The 22,093-nt window shown below is 21.6% G+C and overlaps 5 protein-coding genes across 5 annotated transcripts in view; 1 reads left to right on the top strand and 4 right to left on the bottom strand. All coding sequences in view use genetic code 6, as the record gives it.

The window, feature by feature from the left end:
• Positions 1 to 503: 503 nt before the first annotated feature.
• Positions 504 to 1,277, bottom strand: TTHERM_000639959 (hypothetical protein; the record flags this gene model as incomplete). The annotated part of the gene is made up of 1 exon (XM_012797486.1): positions 504 to 1,277. One exon carries the CDS (start codon positions 1,275 to 1,277, stop codon positions 504 to 506), a length of 774 nt encoding a protein of 257 aa, XP_012652940.1.
• Positions 1,278 to 3,574: 2,297 nt separating this feature from the next.
• Positions 3,575 to 4,423, bottom strand: TTHERM_00639950 (Ibr domain protein; the record flags this gene model as incomplete). Its single annotated transcript, XM_001015313.2, has 1 exon — positions 3,575 to 4,423. The coding sequence occupies one exon, from the start codon at positions 4,421 to 4,423 to the stop codon at positions 3,575 to 3,577; it is 849 nt and encodes a 282-aa protein (XP_001015313.2).
• Positions 4,424 to 7,917: 3,494 nt separating this feature from the next.
• TTHERM_00639930 (hypothetical protein) lies at positions 7,918 to 9,589 on the bottom strand (the record flags this gene model as incomplete). Its single annotated transcript, XM_001015311.2, has 11 exons — positions 7,918 to 7,993; positions 8,060 to 8,152; positions 8,195 to 8,287; positions 8,347 to 8,436; positions 8,487 to 8,576; positions 8,767 to 8,856; positions 8,907 to 8,996; positions 9,053 to 9,142; positions 9,198 to 9,287; positions 9,343 to 9,441; positions 9,501 to 9,589. The coding sequence occupies 11 exons, from the start codon at positions 9,587 to 9,589 to the stop codon at positions 7,918 to 7,920; spliced, it is 990 nt and encodes a 329-aa protein (XP_001015311.2).
• A 721-nt stretch (positions 9,590 to 10,310) lies between these two features.
• On the bottom strand, positions 10,311 to 18,257 carry TTHERM_00639920 (zinc finger lsd1 subclass family protein; the record flags this gene model as incomplete). Its single annotated transcript, XM_001015310.2, has 4 exons — positions 10,311 to 17,724; positions 17,785 to 17,961; positions 18,011 to 18,146; positions 18,197 to 18,257. The coding sequence occupies 4 exons, from the start codon at positions 18,255 to 18,257 to the stop codon at positions 10,311 to 10,313; spliced, it is 7,788 nt and encodes a 2,595-aa protein (XP_001015310.2).
• A 3,791-nt stretch (positions 18,258 to 22,048) lies between these two features.
• Positions 22,049 to 22,093, top strand: part of TTHERM_00638920 (hypothetical protein) — a gene marked incomplete at both ends in the record, with an annotated part of 249 nt that continues 204 nt past the window's right edge. The window contains one exon of the mRNA XM_001015309.3: positions 22,049 to 22,093. This exon is cut by the window's right edge and continues 204 nt beyond it. Coding sequence (XP_001015309.3) covers positions 22,049 to 22,093 — 45 coding nt within the window.

Raw genomic sequence — 22,093 nt, 5'->3', positions numbered from 1 at the left:
AAAAAAAAAAAATGAAATGATAAATATTTTAAATAGATCTAAAAAATTTATTTTTTCATTTTATTTTTTTTTCATTAATTCGTAAACTCTAATTTCTTCTGGTTTAATTGATTCAAGATTAGAGTAATGATTAATAATTATTTCTGCGTTTTCATCACTTAAAAGAGTTTAATTATTTGTAAAAATGTCTTTAAGTTTTGTTTAAAATTCTATTTTCCATTTTTAAACACATTTTTCAAATTCTTAACTGAGCTTTATTTCACTTTAAGTTTAATAAGATATAGTTAAAAAATCAAATAGTGCATAAGAAATATGACTTTTTATTTATAATTCTAGTAATTTTTTAGCTTAAATAGAACATTTGCTTTTTATTTTATCTATGCATTCTTCAATTATTTTTGGGAAGATTTATTTTTAAGCAAGCTGGTAATTGATAATACTTATGAATTGGTTCACATTCACATTTCCTTAAATACCTTCTTTTATGATTTAAAAGCAACATATCAGCATTTCCTTAAAACTTCTACAATTCTATTTCTTTTCAAAGGCTTTGCAATTTTCGAATGGAGTTTTATATTAAGATTTTTCACAAAGTTGTTAAATTTCTTCAATTTATTAAATAAATTTATTAAACTTTTCGTCGTTCTTTATCTTACAAGAGTATAATTAATTGTCAAATTCATCATTAAAATCAAGTTGTTAGCATTTAAATACCTTTTATATAAAATTTTTATAATTGTTTTAGTAGCTCTAAATTTTGTCACCATTGCATTTATTAATAACTTCTACAAAATTATTTACTATTTAAGTATTATTATGCTCCTGAATGTTTATAAGTTTTAAAATTTTTTCAAGTGACTTAGGTTATCTAGAATTCTAATGTACGTATAAAATAACAGTTGAAATCCTACAAATAAGACACACTAGTTTTTCAAGACTTTACATATAATTTGACTTATCAGAATAATCAAATCCTTCACAATCAAAAAATACCACAACTTTGTTATTATTTTCTATTGCATAAAATTAAATTCCTTTTGTTATTGAATCAATATCCTAAGAGCTAGGAAAGACCATTAAATAATCTGAGCGGTTTTAATATTTAGAGATTAAAAAGTTTTGAATAAAAGACTTTCCTTATCCAAATTCACCAAGAGTAGTTATTATTTTAATTTCTTTTTCTTTGTTATTATCTAAAAACTAGATAAATTTTGATAACAATAGTTATTCAAAATTGTCATCTTCAAATAATAATTTAACTATTTAACCACTATCATCCTTTTCAAAATAACAAAGAGTTTTTTTCAATTCATCTTCATCTCTTTTCATGTAAATGAATTCAGGTTTTTAGTTGTTCTATTCCATGATGATCCTGTCAAATAAATTAATTAAAATTATATTTTTTTTTCAATTTATTTATTTTTTTTATTTTTTATTTTATATGTTTTTGATTATTTTAATATTCTTAAATAGCTACTTTTTGTTTGATATTAATTAATCTTCATTTTAACTTATTAATTATTTAAAAAAAATAATAAAAAAAAACTCTTTTATTTTTAATTTATTTTAATTAATATACTTTTAAAAGTCTTAATAAGTATTCACTCACTAATTTTAATTTAAAAAAAGAAAATATTTAAATTAATTTATTCTAAAAAATTTAAATTTTAATCCAATTTAATCAGAATAAATTGTCTAAACTCAATAAAATTTAATATTAGATTCGAATCTAATTAAAGAAATTAATAATAATCATTTTGAATTATTTATGTTTTTTTAGAGGACAAAGATATCTAAAAAAATAGTATTACTTTTAGACTCAATTTACTTATTAATAACTTAAAAAGAAAAAAAACACCAATAAATAAAACTCTTTTATTTTTAAAATTTTATCAGGTATTCACTCACTAATTTTAATTGAAATAAAAGAAATATTTATATTAATTTATTCTTAAAAATTTTAATTTTTATAGATTAATCAGAATAAATTGTTGAAACGCGATATTATTTAATATTAGCTTAGAATCTAAATAAAAGATATTAATAAAAATAATTTTAAATTATTTATGTCTTTTATAGAGGAGAAAGAAATCTAAATAAATAGCATTACTTTTAGAGCAATTAACTTATTGATAATTTAAAAAAAAAAACAATAAAAAATAAAACTCTTTTATTTTTAATTTATTTAAATTAATTACTTTTAAAAATTTTATCAGAATTCACTCACTAATTTTATTGAAATAAAAAGAAAATGTTTAAATTAATTATTCTAAAAAGTTTAAATTTTAATCCAAATTAATCAGAATAAATTGTTGATAGATACCCAAGATAATTTAATAATTGATTAATATCTTATTAAAGAAATTAATATAATTCATTATAAATTATTAATATCCTTTTAAAGGACAAATATATCTAAAATAAATAGATTCTTTCTCTTTTTTACTTATTGATAATTTAAAAAAAAAACAATTATAAATAAAACTCTTTTATTTTTAATTCACTTAAATTATTAATTTACTTTTAAAAATCTTCTCAGGCTTTCATTATATTTAAACTAATTTATTCTAAAAATTTTAATTTTAATCCAATTTAATCAGAATAAATTGTTAATACTTAAAATAATTTAATATTAGAATCTATAGAAATTCATAAAGGTGATTTATTTCTTTCTAGAGAATAAATATATCTAAAATAATTAGAATCACTATTTTAATTATTGATAATTAAAAAAAAACAATTATAATAAAAAGTCTTTTATTTTTAATTCACTTAAATTTTAAAAATCTTTTCAGGCAATCACTATATTTAAACTAATTTATTCTAAAAATTTAAATTTTCATCCAATTTAATCAGAATAATTTGTTAATACTCAAAATAATTTAATATTAGATTAGAGTCTAAAGAAATTAATAAAAAAGTTTTTGAATTATTTATATCTTAATAGAGGAAAAAGACATTTAAAATAAACAGCAATACTTTTTTGGCACTACTATGATGTAATACATATTATTGAAACCTTTTAGGGTTAATTTTATTATAATAATGCATTTTCTCCTAAATTAAGAGTGGCTTTAATTAATACCCAAAGTCTATGTTGAAATTAATTTGAATTAAAAATATTTTTTTATTATTGAAAGCTAAGCAAAATCACTAAAAATACCATATCCTTTATTGATTTATTTCAAACAATATTTTTAATAGCATTAAAAATTATTTATAATTTCTTGATTATTTCAAATTATAACAAATAAATAAATAATCTTCTTTAATATTTTAGTTTACAATATTATCAATGTTTCTCTCTTGAATTTAATAACAAAGATAAATAATTATATAAAAAGTATTAAAGGAAATAATTTGTGATAAAAATGTAAATTCATACAACAACAAAAATATTTTTTGCTATTGCTTAAATAATTTACTTCTTTGAAAAGCTGTTTAAGAATTTTGGAAAAGGTAAATAATTAATCAAAAAGTAACACTCTTAAAAAAAATAAATAAGTATTATTAAATAAAAGGACTTTTAAACAATATTTAAACATCAAAATAAATAAATAATATGAATATAATTTCAATCAAAAAATAATATTAAGCTAAACACTATTTATGGGGTAATTAATAAATAATATGCTACTTCCATCCATCTGGTGAAGATAAACCAAAGAATGATATCAACTGCAGTTAATATTCTCCATATAATAGTATTATTCCTTTCAAAAATATTCAATGGAATCAAAATTGCTAGACCATTTTTGTAAATTAATCTGAAAAGAAAGCTAAAAACGTAAATAAATCCATATTAATAAAAGAAGTTTTCTACTGTAAAGAATTCTTTAAGTTAATTGATAGCTGGATCATAAACTCCGTAATAGTAGAGTAAATAATTAAAAGGAAGGACAACTAAAAGACAATTAAATAGGCAAATCAAAAAGCAATATAAAGAAAATGTGTAATGGCCTAATTATTTACATTTCCAACAGAACAATTTATCACAATTTATACATTTGATTTTCTTACAACCACCTACTTTATATATTGGAGCAGTGCATTAAGGACAATTTTTAGTCAAAAAAATCTTAAAAAGTTTAGTGAAAAGCTCTGAGAAACTAAATTTTTTAAGAGAGTTTGGTATATTTAAACCACTATCCCAATTAATATTACATTAATTGCAAGTTAGATTTTTACAATCTTGACTTGTCCAACCAATATTATTGCAATTAGAAGAAGGACAAGTTTGATACTCATCATTTCTCTTAATGTAGAACTTCAAAAGGCTTTATTAAGTCATAGGAAAGGTAGCAAATCTTTAATCTAATTATTCTTTAGTGAAAGGTCTTGTACAGCCTGAACAGTTAAGTTTGAGTTCAGAAGTAGATTTAAGTCTAATATTGTTGCTTTGTAAATCAATTTACTGAGCCATCCATTTGTCTTAGCAAGAATCACAAATAAAGCAAAATTAGCATCTATATTAGAAGGTATTTGAAGTAGTATAACAAACATAGCACTAATAGATGGTTTAGCGACAAATTCTTTGAATATTTTTAATTTCACTTTCCAACTCGTTTAAAACTGTTTTTGCTTTGCTTTATTTATAAATTTTACCTTTATTATTCTTCATTTTATGATTATTCTATTTACCTATTTTTAAACAAATCAAATCTTGTGTGAATTTGTGAGTGACTCTCTCTAATTTATATATCTATTTAAATTCCAATAAAATCTGATATCTTTTCTTTTGATTGGATATTATAGATTAATTAATATCAAAAAGTAAAATAATAGATTAGATCAGATAGATAGATAATCCATGATAAATTAATATATCAAATTTTTAATTTTTAAAGTGTCTATATATGAATATTGATTGAATCTATTAATGATAATCTCCAACATAAATTTTATGATTTTGTTATTTATCTATATGCTTATCACGCTAATTACATTTACAAACAAAATAACTCTTAGTTATATTTATTAAGAAAAAAATAAAAATATTAATGAAACATTATTTTTTAAAATATTCAAGCAAATTAAGGAGTTTGTAACTAAAAAAAATATGAAGATTTATTATTATTTTTTGATATATATTTCTAAAATTTATTTTTTGTAACAAATAAAGGTTATAAATTGTGTTAATATGTTATAAATATAAATCACATCAATCATTTGCTTATTAGTAGAGAGAATTCTATGCTTAAATAATATTTTCAATAAAGTTTTTGTTAATCGTTTAATTTACAAATTCTTAAGAAAAAATGAGGTCTTCAAAGTATACATAATAAAAAATGCTTAAAAATAGGCTCTCATTTCTATTTTTTAAGATAAACAAATGCTTGTAAAACTATTCTTCTATTTGGTTTACTCTTCTTAAAACTGATTAACTTTTTTTTTGAAGATTACTTTTAAAATGATAATTCTTTATTATTCAAAGAATTCAAAATCTTAATCAACCTTGTCTAAATGTTCAGAATAGTATATGTCCTTTAGATCCACAAATTCAATATTTTAATCTTCAAGAATTTATAAATAAGATTACAGAATTTTATAATTAATGTCAAACGTTTTTTCGTTTTCAGAAAAATAATAGATAGACTTTTACATTAGATTAAAGTATATGATAAAGATTATCATATCTTAATCTTCTTAATTATTTATTAATTAGCTTAAATCAACATTGAATTTTTGTTCTAAAATATTCCTTAATTGTTAAATATTCTTTCTTGTTTTATTTTTTACAAATATTTTTTAGCTTGAGTATTCAATCGTTCTTTGTATTAAATCATTATTATCCCTGAATATTTTCTTTTTTATTTAAAAATCATTAAATAGTTTTGCTAATGGAATAGGTTAAAGAACAAAAAAAGTTATACTTTAAATAAATTTTTTAAATTAAGTAAAAAAATTTTTTCCTTTATACAACTTTTTTTTCATTAATTCTTAATCTCTAATTGAAACTAAACGATTAATTCACCTATAAAATGTAGATTCTCAATATTAGATAAAATTCATTTAATAATCATATTTCCCATTTTCAAATGAAAAAAAAATTTTCAAAATTTGTTTTTTTCAAAAAAAATGTTGTATTTAGAATGAATACACGATATATATTATTTCAAACTTTATATTTTGCGAATTTAAAGATTTGTAATAATTCATAAATAAAGCTATTTTAAGCTTATTTAACTTTATTTGTTTTATAATTTAGATATATATGTTTGGTCTTTTGTAAATTAAATAGGCATTTCACTCGATTGTAATGAAAACTAATCTATTTGATTTAAGACACTTGCGTTTTAGTTTCAATTTTTATGAGTGACTGATTTAATTAAAGATTCTATATTAATTCAATTAAATTAAAATAAAATACTAAAAAAATTATATTTAAATTAATTTAAAAAAAAAAAATGTTATGTGAATAAAAAATAAAAAAAAAAGCATATAAATAAATTAAAAGAGTTTTCTTGTTTTAAATTTAATTTTATAACGAAAAATATCACAATCAAAACAAATAAACTGTTTTTACCCAAAATAAATTATCAAACTTTTGAGATTAGTGCAATTTGCTAAAGCAGAACCTAGGTCTGATAGACCTTTTGTACCAAGAATATTAAAGCTTATTTGATATTGAAGAAAAAATATAATGAATCGGTTATTTAGAAGGAGGGATAAAATAAAATAAAGTAAAAATATGAAAATAAAAAAATAAGTTAAATTAAGAAAGATAGAAGAAAAAAAACACCAATACAATAAAAAAAGAAAAAGAAAATTAAATCAAATAAAAAGCTAATATTTATCTTATTTCAATTCGTTTTTATATGTAAAAATATCACAATCAAAAACAAATAAACTGTTTTTACCAAAGATCAAGTTTAAAATTTGAGAGATTAGTGCAATTTGCCAAAGCAGAATTTAAACCTAATACATCTAAATCGTGAATTTAATTTGAACTTTTTAAATATTGAAGAAAAAATATATAATTAATTTGTTATTTAGAAAGAATAATGAAGAAAAAATATAAAACAATAAGAAATGAATTAATAAATAAATAATAAAGGCAAATGTAGAAAATAAAAAATAATTTAAATTAAGATAGATAGATAAAAGAAGAAAATAAAAAAGTACAATAATAAATTAAAAGAAAAGTAAATCAAATTATGATCTATCTAATAAAAAAAATTAAAAGAGTTTTCTTGTTTTAAATTCATTTTTATAACAAAAAATTATGATAATCCTAAAACAAATAAACTATTTTTACAAAAGATCAAGTGTTAAATTTGAGAGATTAGTGCAATTTGCTAAAGCTGAACCTAATCTTAATGCACCAACTGCACCAATTTATTTACTTCTTTTTAAATATTGCAAATAATAATAATAGTATATATAAATAAAATATACCTCAGATCAATATAGAGAACCTAATGAGATAAAAGTGAAGAGTTTAAAAACTTTTTAATTAATTAAAATAAATTTAAAGTATATTGATAAAAAATAAGTAATTACTTCCTCTAACTCGTAGTAATATTTAATCTATTATATCATTTATTTTTTTTCAAAATGTTGAAATGCAATATGGAAATTTAATTAGATAAAAAGAATAAATAAATTATATGAATTTATAAATTTGCATATAGTAAGACAAATCACAAAAAAGTTAGTGTAATATTCTTTATTAAATTTTAATATTTCTATTTAAAAAGTTTACTTAAAAATAAAGTACGAACTTGGATATAAACGATGATGAGAATGCTATCTCATTAGAATAAAATAAATCTTTGATATATTTACACTTTTTTATACCTCAAAATATTTGAGTTTTTTTACAAATTTTAAATGTTTTTATTCAATAGGTATTAGGTTATAATATTCCAAATCGTAAATTAATAAGGTAATAATACATATAAACATATAAAAAATTCATTTAATCATTTTTACTAATCTATTTAATTTCATTAAATGACTAGTGAGTAATTCGTCAGCTTTAGAGTAATACCTTTTAAATTATAAAATAGTTTTTAGAATTATAAATTTAAACTATCTTCAATATCTAAAGCATTACTAACTTTGAATTTCTATTGTATTTAATTATTTTAGTTTCTTTAAGTTCTGTAAAAATGAATCAATGAGTTGAGACATGCTTAATTTACAATATCTTTTAAAAAAATTAAAATATGATAATCTTAAAAAAATTTACACAAGATAAAGTGCAAAATGTTATAGACCTTTTATGTGGCCAATTTGTTCTAAAAACTGGCAAAATCCTAAATTGTCTAGATTAAAATTCTCTCTTCATTAAAAAATTATAATTATTAACTATTTTGGATAAAAATTTTAAAGAATCTCTACGATAAATACAGGTTCAAATATTTTAGCCTCTAACAATAGATTAAGTTGTTAGCAAAAATTGTTAATCCTTTGCAACTAAATTCGTTTTCCCTAATTTTTATTCAAATTATTAGATTATTAAAATCTTTTAAATAAACTACCATATGATTAAATTAAAGTCTTCAAGCCTATTCATGTCCTTAACTATTTATCCAGCAGTTGAAATTCCTTCATCAGCTATATTACCATGCCTCATTTTTTTTAAAATTTAGTTTAAATTTACTTTTAATAACTTATTTTTTTTTTAAATTTGTTTATCTATCTTATTTTCAACTATTAAATAATCAAGCTAAAAATTGAATTAAATAAAAACTTTTTTATCTTAAAAAATATTTTAATATATTTTTTCATTAGAAAAATAATAATTAATTATGTGTTTACCCAATATCTAATTTCAAGCAAGATAGATTTTCTAATTTTTAAATTCCTTAAAAAAGAGTAATCAGACCTTAATCTTTAATTTGGTTCTCTCTTTATTTTTATTTTATTAAACAGAGAACTTAATTAAATGCTAAAACTACTTTATGTCAATATCTAATGAAACTAAAGATTTGAACTATTAAATTGCTTAGGAAATATGCACACATTCAGTTTCTCCTGCTCCAATCTCACTAAAATAAATTTAATTAAATTTAAATTAAAATTCTAGGTAAGGAATAAATTTTACAATAGACTTAAGCAAAGGAATTTGATATTTTAAATAGAAGAAAATTGACTTAAAGAGAATGAAAATGATTGTAAATCTATTTGAGATAGGCTATTTAAAATAGAAATTATTTGTTTAAAATTACTTTGCTAATATTGAAATTTACTTTAAATCAATAATTAAATGAGAAAGATTAGAAAAATTTGCTAATTCAATCAAAAGCTAATCTAATCTATGTAAGTCTGCATCATAATTACTTTATTTAATCAAATAATTAACAAAAAGGTGTTTATTTTATAAGATAAAAATACTTCATATGAATTAAAACTTTAGAAATTATAAACTAATTTAAGTAAGATTTAATAGTTTTGTTAATATCATCTTTATCATTTTCATTTATGTACATATTCCTATTTTTGAATTAAATAAAATGATATTATTATTTTTAAAAATATTAATAACTTTTTACTTTAATAAGAATCCAATTTCATACTCACTTTAGCTAGATTTAATAGAATTGTTTTTTTTTAGTATTATTGATTTATTGTTATCTTTCATTTTATAATCAACTTTTATTTTTAAACTAAATAAATAAAATCATGATTTTTTGAATTATTTTAAATTTTAGTGTTATTTATTTGAATTTAGATATTTTTTTAGACAGTATTAACTTGAGATTATTAATTAATATTTATTAATTAGATTTCAAAAAAGTTGATTTAAGTTTTTGTATAAAATTAAAACTAATAAAATATTAAATTTAATTATTTTAGTTAAAAATAATGCAAAGTTAATTCTTCATATTTTAGACTTTAATTTGGACAAAATTTTGTAAAATAGCATATTAATATAAAGAGAAATTAGGAGAAATTAAGTTTAATAATAATTATTTTTTTCAAAATAAATTTATGAAAAATAAAATTGCAGATATCATAATATATAGTATATCAGGCTTTATAATAATTTAATTTATAATTGAATTTAAAATATTTTTTTTGAGAATATCTTTTATATCTTAATAGTTAGTGAAAAAAAAAAAGCTTCAAAAAATAGTTTAATTAAAATAGATAAAATAGTTTAATCAAAATTTAAAAGAATAATATTTTGTTAAGTAATAGATAGAGACTAAAGAGAAGATATTTAAAAGCGTTATTATAAAAATTAATCTATAAAAATGAATTTAATACCAAATAGAATTAACATAAAAAAGCAAACAAGTAAATAAATATATTTTAATTATTTGCATAAAATACTTAAAAAATATATTTAGTATAAAAATTCATTTGAAAGTTTGTTTTGAAGTTATAGAATAGGTCTACTTAAAAGGATTTTCAATTTATTTTTTTTGTGAGTCTTGTTTTGAAAATTCTTGCATTGCAATGTGCCTGGCATGCATGGGATTCATACTCCATTTGATTGATAAGTCGCCAACATCAACAGGTTATTCATTGCTAAATGAATTTAAATTTGAACTCAATGAAGAATTATTTAATATTGCACTATTATTATTTTATGTATTGTATGCATTTACATGATTATTGTAGATTTATTTTAATTTAAGGAATTTTTTAGAACCTATATTATTTTAGTTGATATATTTCCACTTATATTCTATGTCTGACTTGCTGTCAGTAGAAATAATAAATCTCTTTTAAAAAAATTTGATATATAAACCTTTTATTACAAGGAAGATAGTGAAACTTACTATTACTACGTTAATTACTGTCAGACTTAGTAATGTCAACCATGCACATATTTTGTAATTGGTTATCAAGTATAAACATACAAATATGCTGTTTATGAAATTCAAAGTTTCCAAGGTATAGTAATATCTTTATTCGGTTAGGACTATGAAAGGCTTCATATAGAAATGATAAAATAAAAACACGAAATTAGTTATTAGAACTAGGATTGAAGATGCTAGAGGATTTGCAATTAAAAAAATAAACAATAACTAAAATACTTTCCTCAATTCAAAGTAGTACCAGTAATACTTGTTGTAGTGTTCATTAATCATTAAGTTTTATATAAGGACAATATAATTTTTAATATCTTCAAAATTTCCTTTTTTCGGATTATATCTGATTAGCTTTTAAAGGAATCTAAGAGCAAAGAAGATGAAAAATATCAGATAAAGTACTTGCAAGCCTATGCTGATGTAGTCAACTTCTTAAAGATTATAGAAATCAATACTGGTGATTGATCTAAATATTTGCACATACATAAAGTTAGAAAATAGCATTTGCAATTATATAAAAATGCAGTACTTGTTATCATGAAAATATTGAATTATTTTGTTGTTGTTTGGATTCATCAAATTGAAAACCAGAATAACTATTCCAACAAAACCCATGACGAATAGGTACTTTAAAAAGCTATCTATAAAGCCAACACTGCTATCTCTAGATTAAATAAAGGAGAGGCCATTATTCACAAGATAATTTTCAAGCAATCTATGAGAACTTTATTTACTTGTTTAGTTAGTCTCTTATTAAGTTTCAGTCCTAAATGACATATTGTCTTCTGGTCTTTTATTGACGAAATTATCATACGAATAAATGTAAGATAAAGGATTTGGGATCAAACTTAGTATATTCATTTGATAGTTTTGATCGTAATATGTTGGGCCTAAGCTTAGGGTCTTTAAAACTTTTCCTTAAAGCATGTTATTTCCTATAACCTGTTGAAATAAAATAGAACCCTAAGTAAATGAGCCAAGACCAATATAAAATGATCCAACGACTTACAAACTAAGCGAAGTATACTGAGTAGTCTTCATGAATAAATCTGATTTGTTGATAAAATCTATTTCTTGCTAACAGCTATCATCATCTCTGCTCACTCCTTCACATTCATAGCTGTCATATCTTTTATCGTAAACACATAATCCTGTCTTATCATTCACCAAAAATTTATACATACATTTTGTGCATTATTTTTGATTACATTGTAAACAATTTAAGAAAGGGCAAACTTAGCAAACATTTTACTCAGTTACAAACTCATTTGTTTCACAGACTTTACAACTTTCTTGATCTTTACTTGAAAAATGCATACCTTAAACACATTCTGTGCAGAAAGTTAAAGAAGTGCATTTACTACAGTTATTCTCACAATTTGTGCAATAACGAGTTGTTGTATCAATAAATTAATTGTCTAAGCATTCAAGCACACAGACCATGGTGTTATCAGGATTTTTCTAGTATAAGCATTGTTGACATTTTTTAGTTTTAACGTTTTTTTTGTATCCTTCACCACAGTCATAAACACAAGTATTAAATTAATCTAAAAATGCTTTATCGTCTGAACATTCTGTACATTAATTATTCCCCTTACCGAAACATGATTTGCAGCTGCTATGACAATCCTCACAAGATTTTGTTGTTTCGTCAAAAAATTCACCTTCATTACACTCTTTTGAGCAAGAAAAGTCTTTTTAAAGAATACCTATAGCACATGTCATGCACTAATTCTTTCCTTCCCCAAAACAAGTTAAGCAATTTTCATGGCATTTCAAGCAAGATTTTTAGCATTTTTATTCAATACCATGCTTGATATAAAAATTTTTAATATCTTCCTTATTACAAAAATATTTCGATGCATCATTACACTCAGTACACTCAGTATTTTTTCCTCCATTGCACTTTTTACAATCTCTATGACAATCTTGGCATCTATACTAATCAGAATATTAATTTGAATCACATGTACCACATATACTGTTTTTATTTACTCTGAGATTTTCATCTTGGCACTTTTTACAATCAGTTTTATTAGGACCTAGACATGATTAGCAGTCTGAGTGGCAAGGACTGCATTCATTTTTATCGTTTACATACTGATTTTAATCACAATTGCCACAAAATTTGTCATTTTTAAGATGAGTGTCATTACCACAATCTAAACAAATATCATATTATACACATTTCATGCAGTTAGGAGAACAATCCTTACATCTGGTACCATCATTATACTCATTGGATTTACATGTAGAGCAAATATTTGAATCTGTTGATAAATATTTTTTTGGTGTTAAGCAACGTTCACATTAGTTTTAATCAGGCCCTTTGCATGTATCACAATCTTTATGACACTTTCTACAAATGCTATTCCCATCAAAGAAAGTGTGCTATTCTTTGCACAAAATACACTCATTTTAATTACCTCCTTTACAAGTAAGACAATCTATGTGGCAATTCAAACATTTTCTTAAGCTTAATATACCATTTTCTTAAATATAAAATCCTTACTATGTCTCACATTTTTTGCATGTATTATCATTATGAAGTAATCTTTCACCACTGCATTCTATACAGCTATTTTCTGATGAAGAATTAAGACATTTTTTACATGTTGGGTGGCATTTTTTGCAGTATTCTCCAGAAATAAAAAAGCCGTTTTCTGTATCACATTTAACGCATTTTCCTACATCGATTTCATCTTTGTAATATCCTGGCCTACATGTTAAGCATTTATTTTCCTCTTTTCCATTACAGGTCTAACAATTTATATGGCAAACTTAGCATTTTTCATTTGGATCCAAAAATTAACCATCATTTATTTTACATATCTTACATTTCTCTTAATCATCTTTTATATAACCTGTTTGACATTCATCACATTAATCCTCTCTTTCTCCTCTGCAGGTTTTACAAGTGTTATGGCAATCTCTACATTTTTTTGTAACCTCATCAATAAATTTTCCTTAGTTGTAATCGCATTTGTCACATCTTCCATCAATCATAAAACTATAATCACTTTTACAAGAAATACATTCACTTACACTAGCACCTGAACATTTTTAGCAGTTTCGAGCACATTGAATACAGTAATTATCTTTCTATACATATCCATCTTCTTCTCTGCAAATACCACAATTTCCTTCAGGAAATAGATATTCATTCGAATTATTGCAAGTTAAACAATCTTTTTCTCCACCTCCTTTGCATGTTTTACAGTTTTTATAACATGTATCACAATTTTTAGTGATTAAATTTTAGAAAAAACCATCTTAACACTTTCCACAACTTTTATCAGGTTTTAAAAAATCTCCTGGGAAGCAGGTGTCACATGCATTAAAACTAGAGCAAGTTTAACATTTAAAAGTTTCTTAGCATTTTTTACAAAATTTTCCTTCGACAAAATAACCTTAAATACAAGGAGCACAACTTAAGTTTTCTTGAATTTTGTCATCACCTTTACAAGTTTCACAAGAATTTCCATTTGAACATGTTAAACAATTTAACTTTTGATCACAGTTTTTGCATTATTTTCCTTCTTTATACTATCCATTTTAATCGCATTTGACACATATTTTATTTTAATCCAGATAATATCCATCTAAGCAGCTATCGCAAGAGTCTATTTTAGAGCAAGTAGCACAAAATAAAGACGTTTAATTACATTTTTTACATCTATTTCCTTCAATAAAGTATCCATCACCACATGGTTTACATGAATTATCATCATATAAATAACTACCACTTGAGCAACTAATACAATCATTTACATTTTCGCATGTTTTACAATTTTTTAATTCGTTGCATTTCATGCATTAATTTGTTGTTTTTTCAATAAAAATACCATCTCCTTTACAATCTTAACATTTATTTTAGAAATCTATAAAAAGATTCTCAGGACACGATGAACAACTATTCCCGTTTTCACAAGTTTTGCAATTATAATCTGGTTTGCATGATTTACAAAGACCTAACTCAGAATATTAACCTTACAAGCATTACCCACAAGTTTTGTCTTTTTACAAATTATCAGGAGGATAACAAGTTAAGCATTCAGATTTATTTATACAAGTTTTACATTTAGCTAAAGAGTTACACTTTTTACAGTATTTATCTTAAATAAAGTATCCATCTTCCTTGCATATAGCACAACTGCCATCTTCTTGAATATATTCATTTGTTTATTTGCAACTTAGGCATTTATCTTCTTCACATGACTAGCAATTCAATTCTTATTTACACTCCAAGCACTGCTTTTCTTTTTTATAGAAGCCACTCTCTGTACAAGGAACACAAATATTATTTTTATTTTTAAAGAATGAATCTTAGCATTCGTTGCATGATGAATCATTAGAACATGTCTTACAATTTAATTTTGGATTACATTACAGACACCTGTTATCAGGAGTTGTATAAAAGCCATCTGAACACATTTATTTGCATGTTTTATCAGGCTATAGAAAATATGTATCTTTACATGTTTTACATTCAAATTAATTGTCACAAGTTTTGCAATTGTTTTCACAAGGCTTACAATCTTACTGGTTTATGTAATAAGTATCACTGCAAATATCACTGCATGTTTTATCTGGATATAGATAAAACTTAGTTTGACACACTTTGCATCCATCTTTGGAGCATTATTTGCAATTAGGAAAAGAAGAGCTACATGATTTACAATAATTCCCATCAATATATTAACCATCCTAATCACATTTAACACATTATTCTAAATTATTCAGAAAATAATCTTTTAAACAAGTTAAGCATTTTGTATCACTTGAACATGTTTGACAGTTATAGCTTTAATTACATTATAAACATTTATCATCGTTAACATAAAACCCATCTTGCTTACAATCTACACACTTGCCTTCTTTAGGATATAAATATTTATATTAGCTATTTGTGTCACAAGTTAAGCATGAGTTTTCGTTGTTACAGGAAAAACAATTAAAACCATCCCTGCAATTTTTACATGTATTATTATTAAATATGAATTTATTTGGACCCTAACATTAAACGCAATTTGGTGAAATAGCTATATCTTCAAAATAATAATTTGTTGAGCAATTTTCACATTCACCCTAAGATTTACATTTAGCACAGTTATCTTTGCATTTTTTACAATATTTATTTTCAACAAAAAACCCATCTTCGCATTTATCACATCTTTTATCTTCTTTGATAAATTTACCTGACTCACAAGACTCACAAGAACTTTCATCTAAGCAAGTTAAGCAATTCATTTGAGGAGTACATTACTTACATGCATTTCCTTTTAAGAAATATCCCTAAGAGCATTAAGTACATTAGGATACTGATGAGCACTTTTAACAATTATCTGAACATTTTTTACAAAATTAATCTTCAATAATATACCCTTCTAAGCAAAAATCACATTTACCATCTGGATATATATACTTATCTTTAATGCAAGATGTGCAAGAAAGTTTATCTGAGCAAGTCAAGCAATTTAATGAAGGATTGCAAGATTCACAGTTACCAGATTTAAGAAAATATCCATCAGTACATTAGCTACAAGTATCCTATGAGCTACATTTTAAACAATTTTATTTACAATTTTTACAAAATATACCATCTATGTAATATCCTTCTTTGCAAGTATTACATGTATTATTAGGCTAAATAAATTCACCACTATTACAACTGGAACAAGTTTTTTCATCTGAGCAAGTTTTGCATTTTAGATCTTCAGGACATAAAGTACAAATTCCATTTTTGGAAAAAAATCCATCAGCACACTTTTCACAATTATTCAAATCTTTGCATTTATAACAATTTTCTTTGCAGCGCTTGCAATAATTACCTGATGTGAAAAAACCATCCTTACAAATATCGCATTCATTATTTATATCAGATTAAATAAATAGTCCAGAACTACACTCAGTGCAAGATTTACTGCTATTACATTTTTAGCAATTTAATTCAGGATTGCAAGGTAAACATTTGGATCCCTCAATATAAAATCCATCTTAATCACATTTTATACACTTATTATCGCTTGTTAAAAAAAGCCCTACTACACATGATAAACATTTTGTTTTATTTTCAGAGCATGTTAAACATTTAGAATCACATAATCTACAATATTTCTCATCAATAAAATATTAGCTATTTTAAAGACAACTCATACACCCTGAGTTATCTTCTTTCAAATAATAGCTATTTTAACAAACTTAGCATGTTTTCAAATTTTAACAAGATTAGCAATATTCTGAACAATTAGAACACTATTTCCCATTAATAAATTCCCCTTTACCTATCAAACAATCTCCACATAATTAATTCTGCATAATATAAGAACCTCCTTCACACTCATCACATTTTTTGTCAGATGCGCATTTTGTACATTTACTTGGACATTTAATACAATTTTATTAAGATTTATAATAACCATCAGAGCAAAGTTAATTAGGATTAAATTAGCATGTTCCATCATCATATTTCAATAATCTCTCTCTACAAGTAATGCAATCATTAGGATTTGGTCCTTTACATGATAAACATTGATATGGGCACCTTCTACAATACTAACCACTTATATACCACCCATTATTAGTGTCACATTTTTAACAAGTTGCTAATTCTTCGTTAATAAAAAGTCTAATATCTTTACAACTCCTACACTATCTACCATCACTTGAAATATCATTACATTTATCTGACTTTCCTTTACATTGATTATTTGTTAATGAAGTCTTTAATCCATCATTACAGGTACCACAAGTTTTATCATATAAATAATCATATCTACCTGTTATATCTTTATTAATACAATCATTACACTAGTAATAGTTTGTACAACCTTTACAATATTATCCACACTACATACATTCTTAGTATATAATTTCATAATAGGTATTACCAGTACAAGATTTTTATAACAATCTTTTTTGAATCTAGCTATTTGTATGATTTAAGCATTTAGTTCTGAATTTTTAAAATTTTTATTAATTTAAATTTATTTAAAAAAAGAAAAAACAGATTTACTTGTATTGAAGAATAGGTTACTAATTTTATAAATATTAATTGTTGTATGATAAAATGACTCTAATTTTAATATCTTTATATTTTTGAATTCTAATAAAATCTAACTGTACTTTAGTTTCTTCTAAAATAATTTTTTAAACATCAACATTTTCAGAATAAATACTAGTAAAGCTAAATCTAAAAAAAATATTTATTAAAATAGAAAAATTTAAAAAAAATAAATTACAAATTCTAAAAATCTTAATTTCCAAACTTTATATGAATTGAACAATTAGTTTCTTCATAAGAAAATAATGACTATTAAATAATAATTTCTTCTTCTTTATAAAAAGTCTAATCACTAAATTTGAAAACCCTTGATGCTTTTAATAAAAATGTAAAAATAAATTTAAATATTTTGTAGGTTATTTACCTATTTCAGAAACTTAAAAGATTAGCAAATAGAAAAGTACATTAAATGAAAGTTAAGTCATTTTTGTTTTAGAGTAACAAAGATTTTAATAAGTTGCGTTGAAATTTGAAAAATAATAAATTTTTGACAAAAAATTAATTATATAATAATATAAGTATATGTAGGTCAACATATTAATATAGATGCATTGCTATATTGAATAATTTCTTACTTTTAATTTACTAGAAAACACTTTGAGCAGATATATTTAATATCACTGGTTCATTAAAAAATAATTAAATTAATATCTCTTTCTTTTCTAGAAATGTAGATCAATATTTTTATGATAAATTTTAATTAGATTATTTTCTTAATTTTGCAAATAGATGATTTTATTTAGCTAATAATTTTAAATCGACTAATAGAGTTAAACCGAAAATATTATAATGAAAATCTTAATTTTATAGTTAATAGAAAATAAAAATATCTATAATTTTAATAAAATGAATATATAATTATAAATTATGTTAAATATTATTTCAATTTTTATTGCGAAAAAATATACCAAAAATTAATCAGTATTGATTAAATAATTGATTATAAAAAATAAAATATAAATTAATAACTAATTTACCACAGATTTCTTTAACAGGAATTATATTCATCAATTTCAGAATAAAAGGAAATTGGTGACTAGAACTATTGCTACAAATTTATTAGTACTAAATAGCTAACTAACTAGCAAATGAAATAATAAAATTCACATAAAATAAGTTATTAATTTACAAATAATTATTCTTCTTATAATAATCATACTCCTCAATTTTTTCTTTTAATTGCATTTTTATTACAATCTCATGTTTTTAAATTTATTCAGCTGCTCCCAAATCAAATCAATAACTAACAAACAAATTATATCCTTAGATTTTAAAGTAATTTTTGATAAAACTTTTGACAATATTAGATTTCAATTTTTTAATGCTTGAGTTATATTTCTTACTTATTATAAAATATATATATTTTATATTCTCTTTTAGAATAATTTATATTAATACGAATCAAAATAGAATATTTTAATAATTAGAAATAAAATTTTGAATGACTAACTTTATTAAAAAAGTCAAATCAAGATATCTTTGCTATTAATAATATTAAAAATAGAAACAAAAGTCATATGAAGTAAAATTTATGTAAGTTTATATTAATCTACTTTAAATTCTTTAGATATTATGTATTGAAACAAATATAAAACCTATTTATTTGCTTCTAAGCATTTTTCATATTAAAAATGATATTTATTTTAGAAAAAATTTAAATTATACTATGCAAAAAGTCTTGAGTCTTTTACATTCTTTAATGTTCTATCAAATAAAATAAATAATATATTAAATTATATAAATAAAAGCTAGCCAGAATTAAGGGAAAAAAATAAACATATTAATTATGATAGTAAAATAAATCCTATTTAAAATAGCTCATTTAAAATGCAAAAAATATTTATTGGATAAATTTAAAAAACTTTTTATATCATTAAATTGCATATTCATCTATGAATTTATAATCGTTCTATAAATTTATTCACTTCTTTCTAGTACAAATTCAATTTAATATGTGTAATTAAAATGTTAATAAAGTAGAAAGCGAATTTATTTATGGCAAATTTATTTACTCTTATCTTTTAGATTAGTCGCAGGCAAATCTAAGAGCTTTTTATAATATCTATCTTTCTCATTTAGAAACATGATTTGTTCCTTCAATATATTTATATATGCAACATTTTTATATCTTAAAAATAAAATTATTATTTTAAATTCTTAAAACATAAATTATTTTTTAGTAAATATTCGTAATAGTTGTAAAATTTGCATGAATTTAATAATTGCTAAAATACTCATAAAGTATAATAAGATTTTTAAGTATAGAAGTTAACAAGGACTTTTAATTAAAGAATTCTTATATTGAAGCAATCTAAAAAACTATGTCTTAATCCTAAAAATTGTGTAATATTTTTATGATAAATCCTTTTATGTAATAACAGATAATAAAAAAATTAGTATAACATTCCATATTTTTTTAAATATTTATTTATGAATATTTTCTCAGTAAATTAAGTGTTCTTTTTACTCATTTAAGCTATTTAAGATGCTTTATAGAATATAAAACCAAAAGAAGATAAATTCTTAGTTTGTATGGCTTAAATTATTTTCTAGTTAAAAATCAAAAAGTAATTTTCAATCATAATATATATTTTATTTAAAGAAATTTCCTGATTAAATAAGTGTTCTTTAAACCCATTAAAGCTATATGATGTTTTATATAATAAAAAACCAATAAAATATAAATGATTAGTTATTATGGCTTAAATTATTTTCTAGTTAAAAAATCATATTGTGTACTTTTCTAATATTTTTATAAAATACTTAGAATATTTATTTTAATTTATAGAAAAAAATTATATTATTTAAAGAAGTACTTTTAAGGCTAATTTTAAATTGCCTTTTTATAAAATTAAATCAAAAAATTTTAAGCCAATGTTAAAAACATTTCACTATTATATCAATGGTAAAAAGATAATACATAAATATAAAAAATATAATTTTGATTTGAACATTATCTTTTTTTAGAGAAATGGTTCAGTATAGATTATATTTTTTAACATTTATTTCATTTTAAATTATTTACAAAAAATATTAAAATAAGATAATAGACTATTGCATGATGAGATATTTAAAATATAAGATTAGTATGTATTATACTTTCGATATTAAAGGAATCTCTAAATCTTATTTTTATATTTTGATTAAATATAATTTTAGCAAAGTTATTTTTAATTTTCATACTTTAGAATAAATAATGGCAAAGAAATAATTATGTTTTATTTTAAATTATTTTAATAATTTTTTACTTAAAAGAAAAATTTAAATCTAAATGATTATCATTATCATCTTATTTTATGAAATTATTTTATCTTAGCTTATGTAATAAATATGTAAATTTGGTTAGTATTATTTTCATAAATGAATTTTAAGGATTTTGATTATTGTATAACATAAAAAATAATTTTGAATTTTTAATAGATATAATATCTTTCTTATTTATTTCATAATATTCATGAAATATAAATCATCTAAAATATTTAAAATCTAATTCATTTTGTAATAATATTTTTTAAGACATTATTTATTAGTAGTATTCAATCATTTTTAAGGTGAAAAAAAAAAACTTAATTAAATAATTAGTTTTTTAATTGAATAGTTTTTATTACTTCTACTTGATAAAAACATGGACTAACTAATGTCAAAATTTACATTTTTCATGCTAATATATCATAAATTTCATTTTAATTTGTTATTTTATTTTTTAAATATAACTTATTATGCTTTTTGTTAGCATGAAATATAAATATTTTAAAACATTATATTTCTTTTGGCTTTCTTTTTGTTTTTAGAACCATATGATTCTTTATCTTAACTATTTTGATAGCTCTAAAGTATATTTAAACAAACTTCATTCAAAATTGTTATATATGCAAACAGAACGTATTTAATTCATCAAATATGTTTTAAACAAACATGCTATAAGATTAGGATTAATGAACAGATACTATTAAGTCTTTTTAACTTTTAGATATAACATAAACATAAAAAGATAAATATGAATTAATGTAGATATTATAAAAAAGGTTTCAATCATAGTCTAATAAATAATTAGTAATATTATATTCTGAAAGATAAACCTTTACTCCTTCGAGCCAGAATATTTTAATTCAAAGTTATGAAAATAAATTTCAAACCAAAATTTAATTTTACTTTAAACTCATTTTTATAAATAGTGTAGATAAAAACTAAAAGAATATTAAAATATCCAAAATATATGATAGCCAAGCTCATTAATATATGTATATTTTAATTCGTTTAG

This window comes from Tetrahymena thermophila (genome assembly GCF_000189635.1).
Source record: "Tetrahymena thermophila SB210 genomic scaffold scf_8254653, whole genome shotgun sequence".
Classification (NCBI taxonomy): domain Eukaryota; phylum Ciliophora; class Oligohymenophorea; order Hymenostomatida; family Tetrahymenidae; genus Tetrahymena; species Tetrahymena thermophila.
The sequence above is the reverse complement of the archived record's forward strand: the minus strand, read 5'-3'. Positions and strand labels throughout refer to the sequence as shown.